The 22,218-nt window shown below is 38.1% G+C and overlaps 1 protein-coding gene across 1 annotated transcript in view; it reads right to left on the bottom strand.

Annotated features, from left to right (window-relative positions):
* Positions 1-22,218, bottom strand: part of atrnl1b (attractin-like 1b) — an 80,358-nt gene that overhangs the window by 33,064 nt on the left and 25,076 nt on the right. The window contains exons 19-24 of the mRNA XM_042396707.1: positions 20,216-20,353; positions 17,280-17,373; positions 7,407-7,459; positions 5,686-5,780; positions 5,438-5,516; positions 2,957-3,114 (exon numbers count right to left, since the gene is read on the bottom strand). Of these exons, the coding sequence (XP_042252641.1) occupies positions 2,957-3,114; positions 5,438-5,516; positions 5,686-5,780; positions 7,407-7,459; positions 17,280-17,373; positions 20,216-20,353 (617 nt within the window). The remainder of the gene's footprint in view (positions 1-2,956; positions 3,115-5,437; positions 5,517-5,685; positions 5,781-7,406; positions 7,460-17,279; positions 17,374-20,215; positions 20,354-22,218) is intronic.

The raw sequence follows: 22,218 nt of genomic DNA, 5'->3' as shown, positions 1-22,218 counted from the left end.
TGGCAGCTAAAATATATCAGACAGGCCACATCATTATCTACTGTAGACGCTTTGAAGACATTGTGCCCTGAAAGCATTTAGATACACAGACACAATGTCATCTGCAGCAGGATTGAGCCCCTGGATGATAGCACGTAGGGTTAGGCAATGGGGCACAAATTGTGCTTTTAGAGGTTGATGATTTGCATCGTGTTTGTTGCTTTGAATGCTGATGAGGCACAAATTCAAAAGGTATTTATTTCGGTAAAAAGTCTATCAGTCAAGATTCAGTCTATCACAGATTAGGCTATTCCCCATTCCCCCATCCCTAATGGCCAGGCAAAGCCTTCACAAGACTTATTGACAACTTCAACACCCTCACAAACCTTGGCCTCCTTTGAGTTTTTCAATCTTTTTAAGTAGAAAATGAGCACCACTGATCTGAAATGAGATGCTCAGTGACATGGCTAACATGACTCAAAAGCACACAATATAGAGATGTTTTGCTGCCTTTGTAATAAGTAGGACAGCAACACTCCTGCACTTTCACATAAGAAGGGGTCAAAGTAATACGTTGAGGGTTAATTTCATTTCAATTCATCAATCCCGGGCCGATCAGTGGAATAAGAACATTCTGTCTATTCTATTGCAGGTGGACTTTTATTGAATTGAACAGTCTGCTAGATAACAATTATACTGACACATGATGTTGCCACAGAAGCTCAAAATAAGGTGTTAAAATGTGCCCATCTTTATCCACTTTCAAATGCTTATTTTATGGGTTAAATACAAAGGCTCATAACTAGATTCTGCTTTATCTCAGCCAGGTCTACTCTCTCACCCCTGCATTATAAAAGGCAAGCAAGGAAAGAGAGACCTTATCCAGTTACAGAAGCTGTTTGCCTTAACAGCTCAGGCTAGTCCATAATAAATAAGAGACTGTTGGCCAGGAAATCTAATAGAAAACTATTACCGGGCCACCTCCACAGATTGGCTGACCCCAAAGATATTATTACCCCACCGTCGTCCACTCATCTACCATGTGAGAGAGAGAGAGGGCCAGAACAAATATAAAAATCGATACTTTGGAAGTGGTCTAATTTGCAAAAAGGATGTTGTATGTTGTCATTAGTAATGATAATTGTATCTATCACATTTCTCGTAAAAGTCTTCGCTTTAGAACACCAGCTGACTTTTATTCATTTATAAAGGATAAAATATTATGGAATATTATATAATATATAACATCAGTACTAATTAACATGTGAATTTACAGTCATAGTATGGATATTAGGACTGCAACTAATGATAATTTTCATTTTCCATTGATCTGACTGTTACTTTCTCAATTAAATGATTCATTATTTGCTCTAAAAAATATCAGAAAATACTGAAGACCAAGTTGACATATTTAGAAAGCTTGTTTTGTCTGACTAACAGTCCAAAACACAAAGATATTCAGTTTACTGTCATAGAAAACTAAGATAGTAGCTCTAACAGAGATGTAATTTATGCATTTCCCTAAGCACAATGAACCAGTGACCACTTCAACAGAGATGATGCTATGCAACCACTTCAACCAGTGTTACCTTCAAAATCTGTGAATAAAAACAAGTACCATTGTGCATTAGTTCTGACTTTTGTTTTATAAAATATAAAATATATTTAAAACTTAATGTAACCCTCATTTCAGATTTAATTGGACCACAAACAAACTGACATGAAATCGTTGTTTTACTTTATTTATGGAATTCAACTGCAGTGAAGCATATCTAACAGAACTTTTCTAAGCAAAAGGCTGATGATTTAAGGCATATATTCCTCACAGTTAGAGATTTGTTTAAATTAACAATTTAAATAGATGTAAAATAAAGTAAAATCAACTTAATTGTAACCAGTAATAGTCTACAGTCAACTTGTCTTCATGTGTAGAGATCATATTCGTTTGTCAGCTCAAACAGATAATGACCTGGTGTTTTTCAATGTTTTCATGAACTCACTGCACATCACTTTCAATCTGTCATTTTCTAGCCGTCACTCACATTAGTGCTACATGGCCTTGAGCCCATTTCAATTTCACTGTCTGTAAGGCTAAACCATGAATATTTTGACAATAGCTTAATAGTTATTTTCCTGCAAACTCAAAATAACTAATAGAAAATGGCATTTTTCATGGTGTTGTCCACAACACCAAAGCCTCAATCCCCTCCATTCAGAGGGAGGGCTAGAAAAGGTTAAATGGTGCTTTGCTTTTGCCTGCTAACAAAAAACAGCTGTGCACCTACGCGCGCTAACCATCGCTCATTAAATCTTTAATTAGAATTAAGTGCACTTGAAATCACCCTGAGCAACGATGGAGCTCTGCGTCTGCTAAGATGGCTGCTCCTGCTTGCTTTATGTATGTAGGACTGAGACCTACTGTTTGTAAATGGGTTGTTTTTAGATGATTACACACATACTTTATATCTAATGAGCAATTTGAAAACAAGTACAACATACCATATTTCCTCAAATAGCCTTTATTTACGTGAACTGCAGAGGGTACCAGGCCTTTATTGGAAACAGGCTTATATTAGAGAGAAGCCTTTATTTCTGTTTTCTGTTTATTTCCTTCTGTTTGATAATCATATTTTAGTACAAAGCCTCCTTGTTTTCTTCTATTTAAACAATATTGTATCTCTTCCGTCCCCCTCCCCCCTCTGTGACGGCTGGCTGGAGGGCTACACATGTACCCACAGAACTGGAGTTACATCCAGGTAACTACTATTCATGCTTAACTGACATGCACATTATATAACAGGCACCAGGAGTTTATCCACCCTTGTTTTTTCCCCCGGCCTGTTTTTGTGACTGGCCTTTGTTTGTTCGTGTCAACCATGCCCCCCGCCATTATCGAAGACCCAGCTTTTAATTGTCTACTGTCTTTTATTTGAGGAAATACAGTAACTCAATCCAAGGTCACAGGAACAGTCCTTACCTGGATCTTGATGGGCCATGAGAAGTTGCTAACGTAGACATAAAAGGTGATATTGGGGTTGCTTCTGAAGGTGAACTTCTCACAGGAGAAGCTGTCTCTGTATTCCTTGATGTTAGTTTTGGAAACAATGGGCACCTCCTCTCCAGAGATGGTTCCAGCTGTTGGAGCAAAGAGTTCACGTTCAGTGCATTGGCATTTGGCATTCAGAGAGCTAACCTACACACATAGATGGCTGCAACATATTATTATGAATCCATTAATGGGTTTACCAAGCCATTTATGACAACAGGAAAGCTGTCATAAGCAATTATTTGTATGTCTTCAGTGCATTAAACTTATTTTTTGGTTGGCCTAAAACAGAGTGGAGCTTTATTGTGTAATTATACGTGCCGGCCATATTTTATTGTTAAATGGACAGACGTGGGAGAAAAGCACAGTTTGAAAGAGGGACTAAAATGCTACTGTCCAAAGGTCATGACTGAGTCATGTTAGCACATATTCATCATTTGAATCCATATCACCACTATCAGCTAATGCATTTGGTATATTTGAAATACAGAGTTTGACATTTTATGCTCTCAGGGTGGATGGTATCCACATGAGGTCAACACAAGTCTGCACAAAGCAGCATTTATCATAAGTACTTGTTTGTGTCCATTTATGTTCAGTGTTCACAAATGGAATCTCTGTTTTCTACTATTTCTGTTTCACTTCTGGGTGAATATTGCAACAGCTCAAAAGCTATTGCTGAAACTTAACGGCTGTTACTATTTAGATTTGATTTGAGTGAATAGTTATGTTACATTTGAGGGACAAGAATTCAAGTCAAGATGATGCGATTTTCATAAATTTCCAAAACTTTAGAGAATGTATTGTTTTATTTATTATTCTTAATGTCTATCATGAAATAACAATAAATCCATTTCCAATAGAAATGCTTGAAAAATAAGTATTTAACATTTATCTAAAATGTCTCAAGTCATTTTTTATTCTTCCTCATGTCAGCGGCTCCCCAACATTGACATTCCAACCCACAGCTCTGAAACAAAAGAACTGAAAATGACAGCTTGAGTGTGGCTACGTGAGCATGTTTATCTTAATTGAAATCACCCTCCTCCCCCCACCCAAAGGCGATTCACGCTCTTGACGATTGTGAAGAGGCTCCCGTTCCTTCTGAGACACAGTATCTTTGCGGTGGAAAGGGGACCCGACTTCAAATATTAATGACAGTGCTCCGAAAAGGTTAAGGTGGCGGGGGAGGAGCGCGGGAGGTTAACGTGTTTTAGTGGTTGGAAAATGTCAGTGTTTTGTGGGGATAGAGAAAGTGGCAGATGACTTGAGAGGAGGGGAGGGCAGGAGATAAACAGTGGCACTGGACGACTGCAGTGTCCTTGGGTGTCTTTCCTCAGGGGACCTATAATATCCACTCAACGGTGACACAGTACACACTAACAAGAGACGGTGCGTTACTGTTTGTTATATCTGTTGTCACTAGATGATTACTTTAATAAAAAAAACAGTAAAGAGAAAGCTAAAGCAAATCTTATACATTAAAAACTAAATTTCTGAAGCCTGAGACAACTAAAATAAATGTGTTAACAACCAAACTATATGATATTATTGATGTTTTTTGACTGAGACTGAGAGTATGTGTGTGATTATGGAATATTATATCGATCTGCATGGCGTAGTAATTCAAGTAGAGGGGCAGGGGATGATTTAAGTTCCAGTAGGCACCTTTTTTGGAATTGAAATGATAACAACTAAAGATAGTACATCTTATCAGCCTGAGTTTGTGTTTGATCTGTTTGTATAAATTGATGATTGTGGTAAATTGGGTGTCTGTCATTTTGTATGGGAGTGGCAAACTCTGCAGTAGGAGGGCAGGTCTAAACATCTTTTGAGATTTTAATTAAGTGCTTGGCTGACCTTTCAGTGCTAAAAATGATTATGGATATTTTTGTGTAAATGTTTAACATCGACAAAAACAACATCACTCTCGAGATCCTCAGTTTTACAATTCTGATACATTTTGACCTGAACCACTAATAGCATTTGTGACCTAAGCCATTTGTCAGGGGTGGAATAAAACACTCTGTAAAACTCTCCACATAATTATTTTGCTCTTTTTGACAAGTCCATGCAGAAGACAGTGTTTCAACTGGGAATATGTATTTTCACAGACTAATAGGTGAATTTATAACAGTGAGAAGAGGGGAAGAAAACTCATTAACCAGTGGCCTGTGGACAGTAGCAGGGTTTGGAAAATCCATCTACTTGGTTAACTATGAAACTTGCTTTCAAATGGACTGGATATTTAATTCGCACTCTTGTGATTGGAGCCAACATATCAATTACATGAACAGATGGGCTTTGTACTTAGTGTTGCACTCATCAAGTTGTCTATCAAATAGAAAAACACAAATAAAGTGAGGCATTTACTACACAATAATTTCAAACTAAAGATTTAAGCACAAGTACCTGTTGAGCCCACCGACCAGGTGATGTTGAGGTTAAAGTTGTTGGATGCGTTAATAGACATGTCCAAGTTCTTGTTGGCCTTCAGAAGAAGAACATAAAAACACAAAAATTAATTACTTAAAGAAGTTAAAGGATAAACCGATGATACCACACAAAAACAACCATATTATCGATTTACTGCACCTGAAATCTTCAGCATTACAACTTGAAAGGTGTCAAATTCTGTTGCACGACTGACAACTAATTACCTGCTCAGGTGAGGCCATAAAGTTGATGGCAGTGTAGTGATTATCATCTTCTTGGATGAGACTGAAGGTGAACTGGTAGTCGATCAGCAGATTGTCTGTTAAGAAAATCAGACAGAAAAGAGAGGTGTGTGTTAATGCAAAATTCAGTTTTAACAAGGTTTTATTGTAACTGACTTTATGGAGGGATTTTATTTATTTATTAAACTTTTTCTTTTTAACAAATGACTTCTGGTAAAGGCCTTGTATTTCACTGCTTATTATATGTCTTCTCAACATTATACAGCATGTAGAAATAATTTCCTGAGTTGCCAGCTGTTACTTACACTACTATAGCCTACCAGTACAGCATAAATGGTGTAGCCTCCCTATACAGATCAAATCAAATTTCCAAGCAAAGAGCCTGACTGATTAAGACAAGTGAAATCAAAATGTCTGTAATCAAATCAATGGCTGCAATCAGGGTGTACAATTTTCTCATGAAGCAGAGTAGGAGTACCTGACCCTGACAGCAAGCTCAAAAACATTCTCCTACAGTGATTAATGAAGTATTTAATTATGTGTTAATTTTGTATTGCCACATGTTAAAATCATTCCTATTTTTATTTTATACCGAAACATATACACAATTTCCAATGCAGTATGTATGCACACAAACTTCAGATAGTTTCTTCAATCCATTTTGTAGCATGGATGTTTATCTTTGCTGTCATGTATCAACTGTGTTCATGTGATTTTTAAGCAGTAAAATCAAAGTTCTAGTCTCAGTTTTTGTTTAATAGCTTCAGTGTCAATGTATGCACTGATAAAAAAAAATTGAAAACTCAACTAATAAACTCTGTAAAGTAGCTGAATAACATCACCATGAGTGCAGCATGTTAATCCATGCTCAATGGCCTTTTAGACAGTCAGGAGGAGCGTCATGTTTACAATACATAACCAAGCTCAAGAACAAGTCCCCGTGGTGTGCAGAGGTTAAAACAAGCTTCAGGCTTTAAGTTTCTGTCTTCCCCTCATTGAACTTGGTGTCAGGCTATGGCATTTCAAAAAGGGACAGAACCTTGGCAAAAGCTCTGTTGTGTGTAGCAGAGTAGTGAAAGAGAGATAACAAATCACTAAGTGCTGCGGCACCGTGAAGGACACCACATCATGCAAGTAAATAAGCAAAGCACAAACACCAACATGTACAGTATACACAAGAATACAGGCACAGATGTGCTGCTGCTCACCTGCACTGGGTGTCAACTCTTTTTTTTTTTTTTAATAATGGAGGTTTTGTTTCTTTTTTTTTCTTTTTGCATCACTCACCTTGATATACTTTCCTTTTACTTCACACTCAAGTTAAACTAACATTTAGCTAACTTTCTAAATGAATGAATGAGTTGGTGGGTGATTGAGTGAGTAAATGAGTAGACAAGTGGAGAATTTTTACTCCTCCGTCTCCTTCATTAGCTCAATCACTCACTCCTTCTGATGCACTTGACATTTTCACGACAAGCCATTCTGTCACTGAACAAGCGCCCCTGGTGCCAAAGTGCTAAAATGCTCCATCTGCCCTGAGCGGAAGAGTGGAAGTGGAGAAGCAGAGAGAGAGAGAGAGAGAGAGAGAGAGCGCAAAGCAGGGAGCGAATAGCCAAGAATAATCAAGGGTGTGTGTTTGTGTATGTGTGAGTGTATACGAGCTGCCTCTCCAGCAAGTAGCTGTCCAGTAGAGAATTACTCACAGTAACAGGTTCCCCTGAGTGGATTGCCAAGGTAACGGTTTTCTGAGTCACATCTGCAGTGAAGAAAACAGAAGAGGAGAGAACAAGATGAAGACGAGTGCTAACAGATGGAGAGCAAGAATGTCTCTTATCAGCCAAGTGCCAGCGCATTAGCTCCTGCTGTTGGCACCTCATCAAGTCGCTTACTTCTGACAAAGAGGAAATAATCTGATAGTTTGTTAAAGTTAATTAGATTTCTTTTTTTAACTTTTGTTTATCAAACCAACGCAGTAACATGCAACAAACTTTATGTACCACCTGATCACAGAGCACAGAGTGTGGCATCTGAAAGTAATGCGCAAAATTAAATCCCTTAAATTCCTTGGAGCAAACAACAGAATTTATGTAAATAATAATAACAATAACTTTATTTATATAGCACTTTTCAAGAACAAGTTACAAAGTGCTTCACAAAGACATAAAAACAAGAGAAATTACCAGATAAATAACAAATAAAAGTAGAATTGATAAAGTAATAATGACTAGTGAAGTGTAAATTACAAAAACACAGTAAAAACAAATAAAGTAAAAACAGAAGAATAACCAATTCAAGAGAAAGCAGTTCTAAAAAAGTGCGTTTTTAAGAGACATTTAAAAGAAGACACAGAGTTAGCCTGCCTGATCTCCTCTAGAACAGCCCAGTATCACACCAAAGTGTGTAATACATGAGCCGATCCACTAGAGGATACCGTGTCAGCGTTACGTTTTGCCTTGTCTATGTGTGAAAAGTACCATTTGAGTGACAGATGCCATCTAGTGGCTGTAGTAATTATAACCCAGAGAAGTGAAGCAGTTCAGATGACGTCTACATAACGTGTCAAATGTCCTTATTAGGAGGAGGCGGGTTGGGTGGGTGGCTAGCTGCAGGGGACCATTGTTCGCTTTCCGCCTCCAACCATGAGTGTTACGTTTCTAATTGCGAGTCGGGACCATGATCTTTCCCTAAACCTAACCAAACATCATTATTTTCACTCTTAATGCAGCACAGGCATGAAAGACACTGTGTACTTTTCACACCTAAGCAAGGCAAAACTTGACACTAACACAGTGGACCGGCGTGTGTATTACACGTTTTGGCGTGATACCGAGTTGTCCAGAAATGATTTCTTACTTGATTATGTGGTACATATAATCCTAAACTGAAATGTTGAGCCAAATCAAAGATAACCACCAACCACTAGTATTCCCAACACCAAAAGGTTGGGAATAACCCTGTTCTTGACTGGAGTTCAGTACCCATTGGGCTACGAAAAGAATATCTAACCAGTGTTAAAATTGTTTTTAAACATAGCATGAAAACAAAACCTAAAAACTACAAAACCCTCAAAAATGTTGACTAAAATGAACTGGAATAAAAAGAAAATTGCATGATTTCAAAGGAACAAAACCTCAACTTAGGCAAGCATGTGAGCCACAAAACATGCAAGTACTAGTAAGTAAACACATCCTGGATTTTCATTGTGTTGCTAAGCCATGAGTTGTCAAGGTATTTTTAAAAAATCCAGATCAAAGTCAAGACTTTGACCACATTTGGTCAATAAAATCTTTACAAAGCTGATCATAGGTAAGCTCTATTAGTTGTAAACATCCACATGGACCAAGCCTGACCAAAAGAAGCCTTGTACGGCAGCAAGTGATCAAGATAATGATCAAGACAATCTACTCTGTAGTACTTTCTTTTTTTGCAATTATGAATTTCCAATTTGAATTCCATTTCTATTGATGCTATTCAGTCTGTTAGAGGATTACAAGCTGTTGTTTACAGGACTACTAATATTGTACTTCTGTGCTTTGTCAAAGTTCACAGCATTTTCATAAAACTGCTGCCAAGATTGAAGCACAGAAAAAGTCAAAACTTTTTTTCTGTCAAGTATTAAAACCTTGAACACTTGTTTCTGATTTTTTTTATTATAATCAAACGTGTGTACAGGACTTACACCAACAGTCTTTATGAGGGGAAAAAACAAAAACTGACCATCCTTTTAATCCCATTACAGTGAAACAAACAACTATAAAACTGTAACAAAATAGGACACTAAAACAATTAAAAATAAGATCCTAAAACTGAAGTAGAGATTCAAAATGATTTTAAAAAAAAGCAATAAAACTATAATTATCCTGCACTTAACACGTTGCTTGTGTTTGTTTCAAGTGTGAAATGAGTAAGCGCAGGGCAAATTAATCTATAAACTAATGAGGCTCCTAACTCCGGGCTAAACATGGTGTGAAAAGCCTTCTGGGTGGACAATTACTAGGTTCTATTTGCCTCTAATCCATTGTTGTCATGGACTCTTTCCTTTTAAAGCCTCCGGCGTCTTCACATCAACTCAAATGCATAACAGACAATGGGAAGTTGCGCAACATTACCTTGGTTCACTGCTGCACATACTGTATGAATCAGATTGCCTCAAGGATATAACCACTGGAGATGCAGTTACAGTACTTTTAAAGATGTACTGATTTCAGAGAACATCAGATAACTTTAATGAGGTGATAAAGTACATTAGATCAAATGTTGACACTGGTCTACTAGCAGTTAAATACTATGAAACAAAATCTAGATACAGTTGCACAATGTATGAAACAAGATGCTGAGCTTATATTATGGACAGCACAAAATGTGTTGATATTGACGTTTTATTTGCATTATAACCAATTATATAAAGCTAACCAATCTGTATGTAGTCCTAGAAGAGATTTTCCATTCATGTTCATAAAGGTTTTGCACCTTAAATTTGCTTCGGTCTGGAATATGGCTAATTCAGTTGATATTTCAATAGATTACATTGTTCTCAACACCTTCAAAGTTGGCTTTATACATCTCTAAAGTAACCTTCATGGAACTTTTTCCCGTGCATTTGTAAAAACACAAAGATGTGAATGGGTTCTCCTAGGTGCTGTAAGGTCATGCAGTTTAATCAAACCGCTGCAGTTTAACAACGATTTTCACACAACAACAGTAATATCCTGGCATTAGCTAAAATTGTTTGACTTTTAATTTAAGTACTGCCAAGCAAAATAATTTGTTAACATCCACAGAGTGCTATCAACTGTTCTGAGGGTGCGTGTGTGTGTTTTATCAGGCTCATGGCTTTCTGAAGGCCTGTAATGAGGAGGAACATATGGCAGTGTTCACTGGAATGTTGTGTTCTTAATCTCCTTTTAAATGCATCCCTCCTCTCCATATCTCAATCTTTTAGTCTGTAATTCACTCTGAACTACATTGCAGTCCCTCTGCTGTACTTTACCTGATAAAAGGGAGTTAATAATAGCACACACGTGGATTAGAACTGCACAAATAAAGTGACAGCGCAATTTAAACATAAAGCACCCATTATCTCTATGACTTTGTTTCACAGTTGTTTTATCTTACAGACAACCAATTAAACTTGTTAAAATGTGAATATCAGAGGCGGTGTCGAGGAGTCAGTGAGGAGACTGAGTGAAGGAGGAGAGGAGCAGACCAACTGAGAGAAGCGAATGCCACTGAGGAGGAGGTGGCTGTTAGTGATGTTACAGTGGAGGAGGATGACTCGGCCTCTAAAAATAATTCAACATCGGTTGTTTTTGCAGCATTTTGGATTTGCAAGACAGACATTATTGCAATCGAAGGTATCAAAAAAAAAAAAAAAAAAAACGTGCATGGAGGTAACACATCCGACTTGTTTTGTCACCTTAAGTATCACCAGAGAAAAAATTCTGACTGTTGAGCAAAAAAGTTGCAAAACTGTAACCTGAGCTTATATTTTACAAAACAGCTCTCATTTAGTTTAGTGGAGAGAATGTGCTTCACATTTTACAACAGTTTTATTGTTTATTTATTGCTACGTCTCATGTTACCAACAGCTGTTTTATTTGAGTTACTCTCATGCACAGTAAATGCACGCTTTAACAATATTAATTGACCTGATCAGAAAGGATTTGGACACTCTAATCTAACCAGCAAATCCTGAAGGACAAGCATCAGTGCTCTGAATGATCTAATGGGGGCAGGACACTGAGCTGGGGAGGAGCCAGCTCCGCCGCTCTCACTGTTAAACAGGCAAGGACGGGAAAGAGTGCTCTTTTACCATGGTACAAAGGATGGAGGACAAATGCCGCCACACGCTTTTGAACCTCACAGAACATCACTCCTGGGGCGTTTCAGCTGCCTGGCATTTGCAGATGGCTAAACACACACACATGCACACACACACAAACGTTCATCGCAAAGTGTATAACGCAACTCCCCTCTGCTGTATGTTAATTTAATCTACACCTGCATGCATGCGTGCACACATCTGAACTTCAGGCAATCCCCCTACACTGTATCTTAATTTGATCTACACTCAACTTGAACCTTTGTCTGCGCTAGTGCACACACTGATTTAACAGGCAACATGCACACACAACACATAAATAGAAGAAACGTGCTACTGTGTGAACCTATGCAACGTCCTTCACACACACACACACGCGGGGTGGAGCTCTCAGAGCGACCCCGTTACCTCCAGCGCAAGAAGAATCCTGAATAATGTATGCATCCAAATGAGCATTATAATAAGAAATATTTCCCTCGCCGCTCTTGTTTGACTCATCACTGTAACGCAGCACGGACCTCATCAATTGTTTTCAAAAACAATTCTATTCTGCACTGATGCACCCTTCACTTCATTACTGCAGCTATTATTCTGAGGTCCTAATGGCATCGGTGGCTGCGGTGCATGCATGTGTGTGAATGTGCACGCGAGTGTGTGTGTGCTTTTGTGTACGCTGTTGAAAAGACACAGTACCCTTGTGTGGAGGTCTTTGTTTAAGGGTTACTGCTGGGGATGGTGTGAGTGAGTGAGTGGCTGACAGAGGTTGGGGAGGCACTGATTACACGTAATGAGATACCAGAAATTACATTACAAAATGTGAGCAGCAAACACGCCACCCCAACTGTTAGTCAGTACATATACACACTAATTAGATTACACTTGGAAAAAAAAATTGATTACTTGATTACTCTAACATGTTTGAATGTGAAAATGCATCTTGATTTTGAGATTAAAGACACTTACTATCACTTTATTGATAACGACGACACTAATCTAATTACAGTCTGTGATGGGACTGAATGAACAACATATTCTGGTGCTTTATGTTTATGTTGCTGGCTAAATTTTAAGATGATAATCAATAATGGGCTACAGGAAACTTCCCAAATCTGGCTATGGAGGTGTATGGGCAGATCCTCCCTCTAAATGGCTGATGATGATTGGCCTGCTGGTGCCTGGCCTGTTCTGATGCTCCACTCTGGTTTTGTAGGGTAGAAAATTAGTCGTTCGTATTAACTGTTAGCCACCTGCTATCCGAGTGTTGCTCTGCATTGTATTGCGCTGCATTCCATCTGGAAGCACAAATGAATGTGATATTTTCTCATTTATGCAAAGTGTCATTTATTTACCCTCAAAATATTGAGGGTTTGAAGAGGTCTCACTCTCCTCTATCCTTCATTCTTTCCCTGGGTACTTCCTTCTCCTTTCTTTGTCTCTATCTTCTCTGTCTTTTTTCTTGTACTCACATACACGGCTGTGACATCAACCTCCCCCCTTTTTTTTTAACAAGGGATGATCTTTGAGTTTTTATAGGTGGTGCAGATTCTTTTTCCATTCCAGCATGCTGGATGTCACTGCTCATGACGACTGCCAAGTTCTTGTTCTTTTGGCTCCTGTCAAACAAGTGCTCATACCACAGTAAGTGTAACTGGCATTACATCCTATGTGCTTGACAAGTTGACTATATGAATCACCGTTTATATAAACCATCATTCGGCAGGAGTAGTACAACGGACATAGAAATGTTGTTGGGTAATTGCAAACATGTGGTTACTGTTATAGATACAGTATGAATAACTTACTAACTGCATGCATTAACATACAGAGCATGATGGCTCAGACATGTTTGTCAGCTTGACAGTATCTCTTAAAAATCAGAGGTCCAACATGTGAACAGTTCTGACAAAACTTGACCACTACTAGCTACTTTACTTAACACTACTTATCATATATAGTGACCAGTCATTTCACAAAGTACATACTCATCAAAGCAAGTTTACACTAGGTATTATCAGTACATTATTTAGTTATAATTAAAGCACCACCACATAGAAAATTACTATCTTTGAGGTTTAAAGACAAATAATTAAGGACATCATGACTACTGTGTGTTGAAGTTGTAGTCAGGAAGCAAACATCTGACTAAAATCTGACTACATTTAAACTGATAATTTTTCATGCATCAAATTTATTTCATGATGATGATGTTTGTGTACTTCCATACTTCTGTATAGTGAAGGTAGAATAAGTGATGACATCAGGGGCTTTGCAAGCAACAGATTTATATGTATTATGGACATTAGATGAGATTCCTGAGTATTTTATATGGAAGCGTATCGCTGCCACACCAGAAAAAGAAAAACACATCAGTACCACGTTATAATGTGAAAAGTTTAGTACATTGTTATAACAAGAAACTTTTCTTGTTGTAACAATGTATTATTTATCTTGTTATAACATTAAATGTTTCACGTTTCACATTATAACAAGATAAATTGGTCTCAGGTGGAGGTGGACTCCGTGGTATGTGCTCCATCAGGGTGGTTTATATCCCGGATCTGATGTCGCATGGAGGTCATTCTCAAATCGAGCAGAGGCTTAATCCCACACACATTCAAATGTTGTGGGACAGGTTCGGGAGAGTGGAGGTGGATCTGTTTGTGGCCCACAGCTCTCCTTTACACTTTTCCCCTGGTTCCCCTGATTCCTCGCCTTTTAGCACACATTCAGGAGGAGGGTTTAGCAGTTATTCTGGTGGCTCAAGAATATGGCTTGACAGTTCCCAGTGATAGGCCAGCATTTGTGGGTTTGGCCGCTGAACAGGAGTGCTGGGTAAGGTAAGGTTTGTCTCCTGAAGTAGTACACACTATTCAGGGAGCGAGAGCGCCATCTGCTACTGCCTCTTACTCAGCGAAATGGTACGCTTTTCAGTGCTGGTGTGTGGAGAGGGGCACAGATCCCACATCATGCCCTCTATGTCATGTGTTAATTTTCCTAAAGCTGTTAGTAAATAGAAATTTGGATCTATTTACGGTTAAAACATATGCTGCAGCCATTTCGAAGGCTACGGAGAGATATCTGTTTTTGCATCCTCTGGTTAAACATTTCTTAAAAAGAGTCAAAAGACAGCGATCTGCCGTGCGCTTATTGGCACCGCAGTGGGATTACCCCTGGTTCTACGCGCTTTGGATAAAGCCCCTTTTGAACCACTAACGTAAATCGCTCTCAAACTACTGTCCTTAAAGACAGCACTTCTCTTAGCCTCGACTTCGGCAAAAAGAGTAAGTGATTTATGTGCACTCTCAGTCTCTCCATCTCGTCTCATTATCAGAAATGACAGGAGCTCAGCCATTCTGAGGCCAAAACCTGCGTTCATGCCCAAAGTCACAACCAGCTCTTTTAGATCAAGAGTTATTTTCTTGGATGGTTTTTTCCCTCCTCCTCACAGAAATGAGATGGAAGAAACACTGCATCGCCTCTGTCTGGTGCTTGTGTTGTTCCATTATGTGGCACACAAAGCAGGCCAGAGCGTTTGACCCCCTTGACTGTGTGAAGCTATCACACAGGCATAAGTCGCAGCAGGGAAGGACCCCCCACCTGGCGTTCGTGCGCACTCTACGAGAGCTTTGTCCTCTTCCACAGTTCTCCTCAGAGGACTGGCAGTGGAAGACATACAGCGGCATCACCGTGTCCTTTTATTCAGTTCTATCTGTGCGAAACATCTGCGTTTTCTCTAACTCGTTCAGTATCGAACGTACTTGATGACCAGTGACACGCTGTAAGCTCTGGGCACGTTACACACACACAGTCTTCACTGTAGAGAGCCGGTACATGCACACTGTTTACTCATTAAAACATGAGTTTCACGTTATAACAATATAAGTTATCAAGTTATAACATGAAACGTTTCACATTATAACAAGATAAATGGTATATCGTTATAAGAAGAAAAGTTTCACATTATAACAAGGTAAATAGTATATTGTTGTATCAAGAAAAAGTTTCTTTGTAATAATGTAGAAATACCTTGTTATTACTTGAAAAACATCTTATTATAACAATTAACTCTTCACATTATAACGTGATACTGATCCGTTCTTTTTCTGGTGTGTACCGAGTATTTCAGAATTATGAGTATTTATTGATCTTTATCATTTATCTGGAGTAATTTATTGTAAAACAACTAACAACTAAACAAGTATCTTAAATATTGTTTGAAACTTGTGACTTTGAAATGTATAATTAAAAAAATAGAAATTATGCCATGCAGGCAGATATCAATGTGTGCCAAACAGTGTGCGCAAAACCTGGATGAAGACACAGAGGATCTGATCTAAGCACTCAGTGGAGAGATTTTGAGGATGTGATTTTAGAGACAGAGAGAGAGAGAGAGAGAGAGAGAGACAAAGAGAAAGAGAGAGAGAGAGGGAGAGAAAGAGAGAGAGAGAGAGAGAGAGAGAAATCATGGCATGGTGTGCTGAGTGGGTGTGTATGTGCCCTCATGTTTGTAAGTGACCCTTCCATAACTCTTACTGCATTAGGGGTATTAAAAACATCAGTGTCCATTCTGCTTACAACTGGGAAAGTAGACAGCTAAGTGGAGATGGTCCTCCTACACCCGAGGGGGAATCCACCCAGTCAGCAGAAATCATGCTGGAGGTGGAGTTTCTGGCCAACACCAATTGACGGTTTTCTCTGTTTACACCACCGAAAAATGATAACATCCTAACCTCGACATGAGAGGAAACAGAGCTGCTCTCAGTGGTCAGAAATCAATGCTTATGACTGAGTCATAAAAGTCATGAGTCACTTATTTGATTTGCAAATTTGCTTTGGCGGTTATGATTTAAATGAACTGTGGTCTCAGCCTATGAAACCCATTATGCAATTAAGAGAAAAAGGTTACTGAAAGTCAGAGTAAGTAATGATTCCAAATCACATAAAGTTAATTTCCATTTAATGTGTATTATGTTTTTGTGTCTTTCTGATCCTTGGCAGCACTCCAATAACAACTAAATTAACTTTGCAATATGACAGACATACAATTAAATAGAAGAGCGTTCCTAATCCAATATTCCAGCAATATCAGGGATTTGTTTTGTAAAAGTTACCAATTCTTCTGGGTTCCCTACCAACCATTACAACATACATTATTTTGAATTAATACCATTTTATCAATCATTCTGTCTGATTATATTATATCTAGATATATATTAAATCTAAAGTAAGAGGCTGACTTCTACTCTCACTGCATTCATCTTCTTTAACAGCTCCAGTTTCAGGTAACTTTCCACTGTGACTTTGTCTACATAAACATGTGATTGCCAGAATTACTGAACACAAATTCAGGGGTGTTTTTTTGGGTCACAATTTATGCAAAATATTATAAACGGCACATAGCGCTTTCCCATATGCATCCATCTCACTTGTCAAAATGGGTCTCCCTTAAAATAGCCTGCAGCGTTTCATCAGGGCTCCATCCTAAGTGATTACTGGCGAGTTGACAGGCAGCCCAGATACTCACTTCTGATTGACATTACCTTAAGTCAGTGAATTTCAGTTGGAGCACTGATAGCATATCTCTCATTTGACCTCCCTGTTGTCCATCTCAACTTTTTTGTGGGAAAGAGTCTAGAGATACTGAACTGACCAAACAATTTGAACATGCAAGCATTTAAAAACACATCAAGACTACAATGATCTTCTGTTTTTTTTCACGGTTGTGTGTGTGTGAGCATGTGGTCAGAGTACTCACAGCTGGCACTGATCTCCTTTGATCCCCTTGGTGGTGCAGAAGCACTTGCCAGTTAACACCTGGCACACGCTTGCATGGCCATTACACTTACAGGCTGGAAGGGGCAAAAAACACAGATGGAAAAAAATATGGGTAAGAGAGAAAGAGAGCGTTGCAAAGAAAACAGAAGGATGGACACGTCATTCATTTGCATTAAAGGTGCAATGTGTAGAATTTTGTGGCATACAGCAGAAGGGGAAGGGTTTTAATTGGTATATAATCCTCTGAAAATGAGTTTTTTCAGCTTGTTGCAATCTGCAACCTTTATTCCTTCAGTCAGAGGTTTGAGTTAGACTGTGCAGAATGACGTATGTACAGAATTTGACACTAGAAAGCTGTTTTCACATTCATCTGTTGAAAAATCTGTGTTTAATGGCATCACAACTAGTTTAGAGCCAATTGAGGGCGAGTATACAATTTTTATCAGTGTGATGTGGAAACTTGAAACCTCCAGTGCACACACACACTGAGAATGGACTTTTCAGTAAAGTAGGACACATTTTGTGTCGAGCAGTTAAACTTTTGAAATGAAGCATGTTTGGATATTCATAGATTCTGGATTTTGAATGAGGTAGAAGCCATTTTAAGGATTTTTTTACATGGTAACACAATCTATTATTCCAATCAGAGGATTTTTATATGTGCTAAAACATGTCTGGAGGGGTTCTTTAAACATTGCTAAAAAAGGTTTATAAAGTCAAGGTTTGGTTTGTGTGTCTGCCTACACGCACATGCTAGTTAAGCCTCTCCAATCTTAAAAACCTTTGAGTTAAGGATCTGCTGAAGGCACAATATAGTCTACAATTCCCACCATCTGTGCCATAACAGTTGTTTTTCCCTCCACTTTTAAAAGCGTGAGGCTAGCAGTTTCCCATTGCTTCCAGCCTTTGTGCTAAGCTAGGCTAACCGCATCCCTTCTGCTGTACTGAAAGCACAGAGAGATGAAATTGATATCAATCTGGGTAAGATGGTAAACAAGTGTATTTCCCAAAAGACTGGCTGAACTTCAAAGATCTGATACATGATGGAGAGAAATATCCCCCCCTGGATAGGACACTACCATACCCACTGGGCATGTGTGTGTGCGTGTGTGTGTGGAATATAAACAGTGCAGCAGTGGATGCATGAAAAATGAGTGAATTGGCTCCTTGAACGCTGTGGCACCCTTTCAGGTTTGCATGTGCAAAACAAAAAAAAAACGGACCTATTCCTTTTGGTTCACTAAGCTTTAAAACACTGAGAAGGTGTATTACAGAAGGTCAGTGGGTATTGTTTATCCCTCCGGTGCTAAACCTTCTTCTTAGCACATTTTCCCAAGATGGTACATATGAATATTTCAGGCAACAGGACTTCTTTTAACTGAATCTCCTGCTCTTCCTGTTATTGACGGCTAGCAGGTTAATTGGATGAGGATAAGAAGTTTTTCTACTAATGTATGTAAAAACAAACACTGAAATATGCCTATGTCTTTAAATGAAAGCATGGATTTTTTCGCATGTAGTAATAGGACATAACGATTTTAAGTCATTTTGTCCTCGGGCTCTGAAAGAATGAGAAGAATATTCCCTTCACAGATGCTCACCTGTGTAGTTTCACTTTACAGGTTTCAGCTATAGCCTATGCATCTGAGACCATAAAGCTCCCAGGTGTGTATATGTGTGTGTGTGTCTCCCCTGTATAGCAATTCAAACAATAGCCTACATGTAATTTCTCAGGAATGCTATTCATGTCTCATCAGGGAAGAGTGTAGAGTAAATCTCCTCTTGACAGATTCAGTCAATGCATTTAATAAAAAGCCGGTTATCAAATACACATACTTACTTTATATTTGATTAAATATCCATTTCTATGCTGACAACTTAATGTTTACACCCGTTCCACACATTAAAATTCAGAAAGTGTTCGGTGCTTTGAAAACAGGAACGCTGTATAAATTATAGGTTGCAGTCAATCAAGAAAATGTGTTCTGCATTGAGCAGGTGACACAGATAATAAATCTGAATCATGTGCTATTCTAAAAACTTATTTTTTATACAGCAAAAATATAGATGAAATTTTAAAAAAAAATCACATCACTGCATTTATATTTGTTAATATTTGTGTATGTTGCCTTTAACACATTGATGTTTCTTCACCCAGCCGACCAGCCCTGTGTATGTGTGTTCACTCGAGATACATGAAGTGCACACGTTTTTATTTTCAACAAAGCTTGGTTTGAAGGGCAGCAGCCACGGTAACATAAGAAGCGAGTGTTTGACCTTCAGTCTCACCTGCAGTTCCCACAGTGTACACACTTCTGCTCTACAATCACTCCAATGTCAGGAAAACATCTTGATATTTTCTCTAGCTTGTCTCTAGTGAGAGTGGTATTTCAGTGGACTTGCCACGGCCAAACATGAAGCAGCTGAGACCGAAGCACTTTCTGTGGCTTTTGTTGTTTTTTTAAGTCTCATGAAACCAACAAACTGAGTAATATTGTCATTAATCAAGTAGGTCAGACAAATTGTCACTGCTCTCAGCGATATACAATAGTGCCCTCTGTTGGATATGATACTGTATTACTGTATGTTCATTACACAGGGCATAACAATGTACTAATTAGAATTCAATAAGTAGATTACATTCATCTACCAGTTTAATTATCATTTACATATACCAGGTCTGCTCCAAATAAAATAAAATGGAGAAGATAAATTGTATTATTGTATCTGTTAAACCTTAATAATGTTTGCTGCTATAAGTTACAACAAATGAGCATAAATGTTTAGAGATGAATGTGAAAAGAGTTGAGGGGTTTCGAGGCTGAAAGGCAAAAGCTTCACCTAAATGATAACAAGTGCATCCATTAAGGCTCATGTGTGCGGAATGACTAATTTCTGTGGCGATGCGGCACTCACCCTGGCATTTGCCACCATTAGTGGGGTCTCCATGGTAACCAGGCATGCAGGTCTGGCAGTGAGGACCGGTGGTGAGGTTGCGACACTGTTCACACACGCTGCCGTTCACGCATGTGCTGTGGCCATTACACTGGCACGCTGCAGAGGAAATAAAGAGGGGTTAAGGATTAATGTGACTGCGGGGTCAGAGGTAAATTTCACTGTTTTAACTTTACTTTCACAGCTGCTTATTAACTAGATATTTAGGAAATAAATGAGTGTGAAATTCAAGGATTTGAAACAGTGGCAAACTTGCATTTACTACGGGTACTGTATCCCTAAAGTGGGGGATACTGGGAGGACAGGGCTACCATGGATCATTATTTTTAAAATTTGGGGGCAAGAAGGGTGAATTTCTGCAAACATGCATGCTGTCACGTCCTCTACCTGCCTGCGAGTCACACAGGCACCTTTTTGTACAGAGTGATTTTTGAATATTTTGTGTATAAGTCACACAATCATTTTGATTTTCCTCGCTGTAGCAAATAAACAGCCCAGCACAACTTACACCCAGGGATGTTGTTGTGATTGCTTCCTAAAAAAAGCAGCACAGACCTATTACAGCTGTCAGTAGCTTGTGTCTGCCATGTCATAGTAATTATTATTCAAATCAGACCTGCCTCTTAAAAACAATTTAACATGGCTGCAACTTTAAATGAACATACAGTCAATCCTCCTATTGGAAATACAAATTATAAACCTAATAGAAAAAAAAATGTAATTAATGTGTTTATAGCTGTCATTATTACTCCATTATTCTGACTTTTCAAATATGAATATCTTCTGGTTTTCTTACTGAATAATATATGAATAAGATTTCATACTGTTTGAAGAGATTAAGTTGGACTCTACCTTTAATTATTTTCTGACATTTTAAATATTTAAAAAATTAATGGATAAATTGAGAAAATAATAGATTAACCTGCAGTGAAAAAAAGCATTAGCTGCCCTAGGTGTGTTTATTAGGGCTGAACGGTTTTGAAAAAATATCTAATAGCGATTATTTTGACTGATATTGCATTTGCGATATGATATAAGATATGATATGTGATATAAGAGGGAATATTAATTTTTACATCATTTTTCTCATTTTCATTGTAAAATATATTAAAATGATTATGTTGTGATTTTTGTGGGGATCTATAACAAAAAAAGATGTTTTCTTAAGTCTGTAGAGTTAGATGTGTGGGCTAGGACATCTGTAGCACAGCAATATTCAATTTAAAACAGTATTTTGACGCATATTTCTCCTTTGACGAATATTGCGCCTCTTGCGATTTGAAAATTGCAGTAGGCCATATTACGATTTTGATAAAATTTCGATGAATTGTTCAGCCTTAGTGTTTATATTGTGATTTATATCAAGATGAGCTTGTTTTTAGGCCACAGTAAGCTGTGTAGCACTAAGCCTCAATTAATTGTTACAATTGATAGGGTTAGTTATAAATAATCTACCGCTACCACTAAAAAACTATTACTGTGCTTTTGAGTCTTTTATGATTTATTCACAGTGTATCTGTGCATCAATATGATGTCACAGGTTATAGGATGGAAAATGCCTACTTGTAAAAATAACACTACATGAGAGTAAAGGAATAATATTTTCAAAAAGAAAAAAAAATCAATGACACTGAGCTTCAGACCTACAGGTTTTAACTTGTAATGAAGCAAAATATCAGCTAAACCTCTTTATACATGATGTCTTGACTTATATGTTATATTATATTATATGTTTATTGTTATATGGATCTTACAAAATACAATACTTCTCAAGGTTTTACTATTATTGATACCAGCAAGGCACTGAGTACTCATTACATTATCAAATTACAACTTACAGCGAGTATATGATCAGCTTACATGACGTGGTTGATCTGACTACAAGCATAAGGTTACATGGAGTCAGCAGGGAGGGATTGGTTGCATAGAGATGCTGTAACAGGAATCTTTGATAAGAACATCTT

Source organism: Thunnus maccoyii, chromosome 20 (genome assembly GCF_910596095.1).
Source record: "Thunnus maccoyii chromosome 20, fThuMac1.1, whole genome shotgun sequence".
In the NCBI taxonomy this organism is placed as follows: Eukaryota; Metazoa; Chordata; class Actinopteri; order Scombriformes; family Scombridae; genus Thunnus; species Thunnus maccoyii.
The sequence above is the reverse complement of the archived record's forward strand: the minus strand, read 5'-3'. Positions and strand labels throughout refer to the sequence as shown.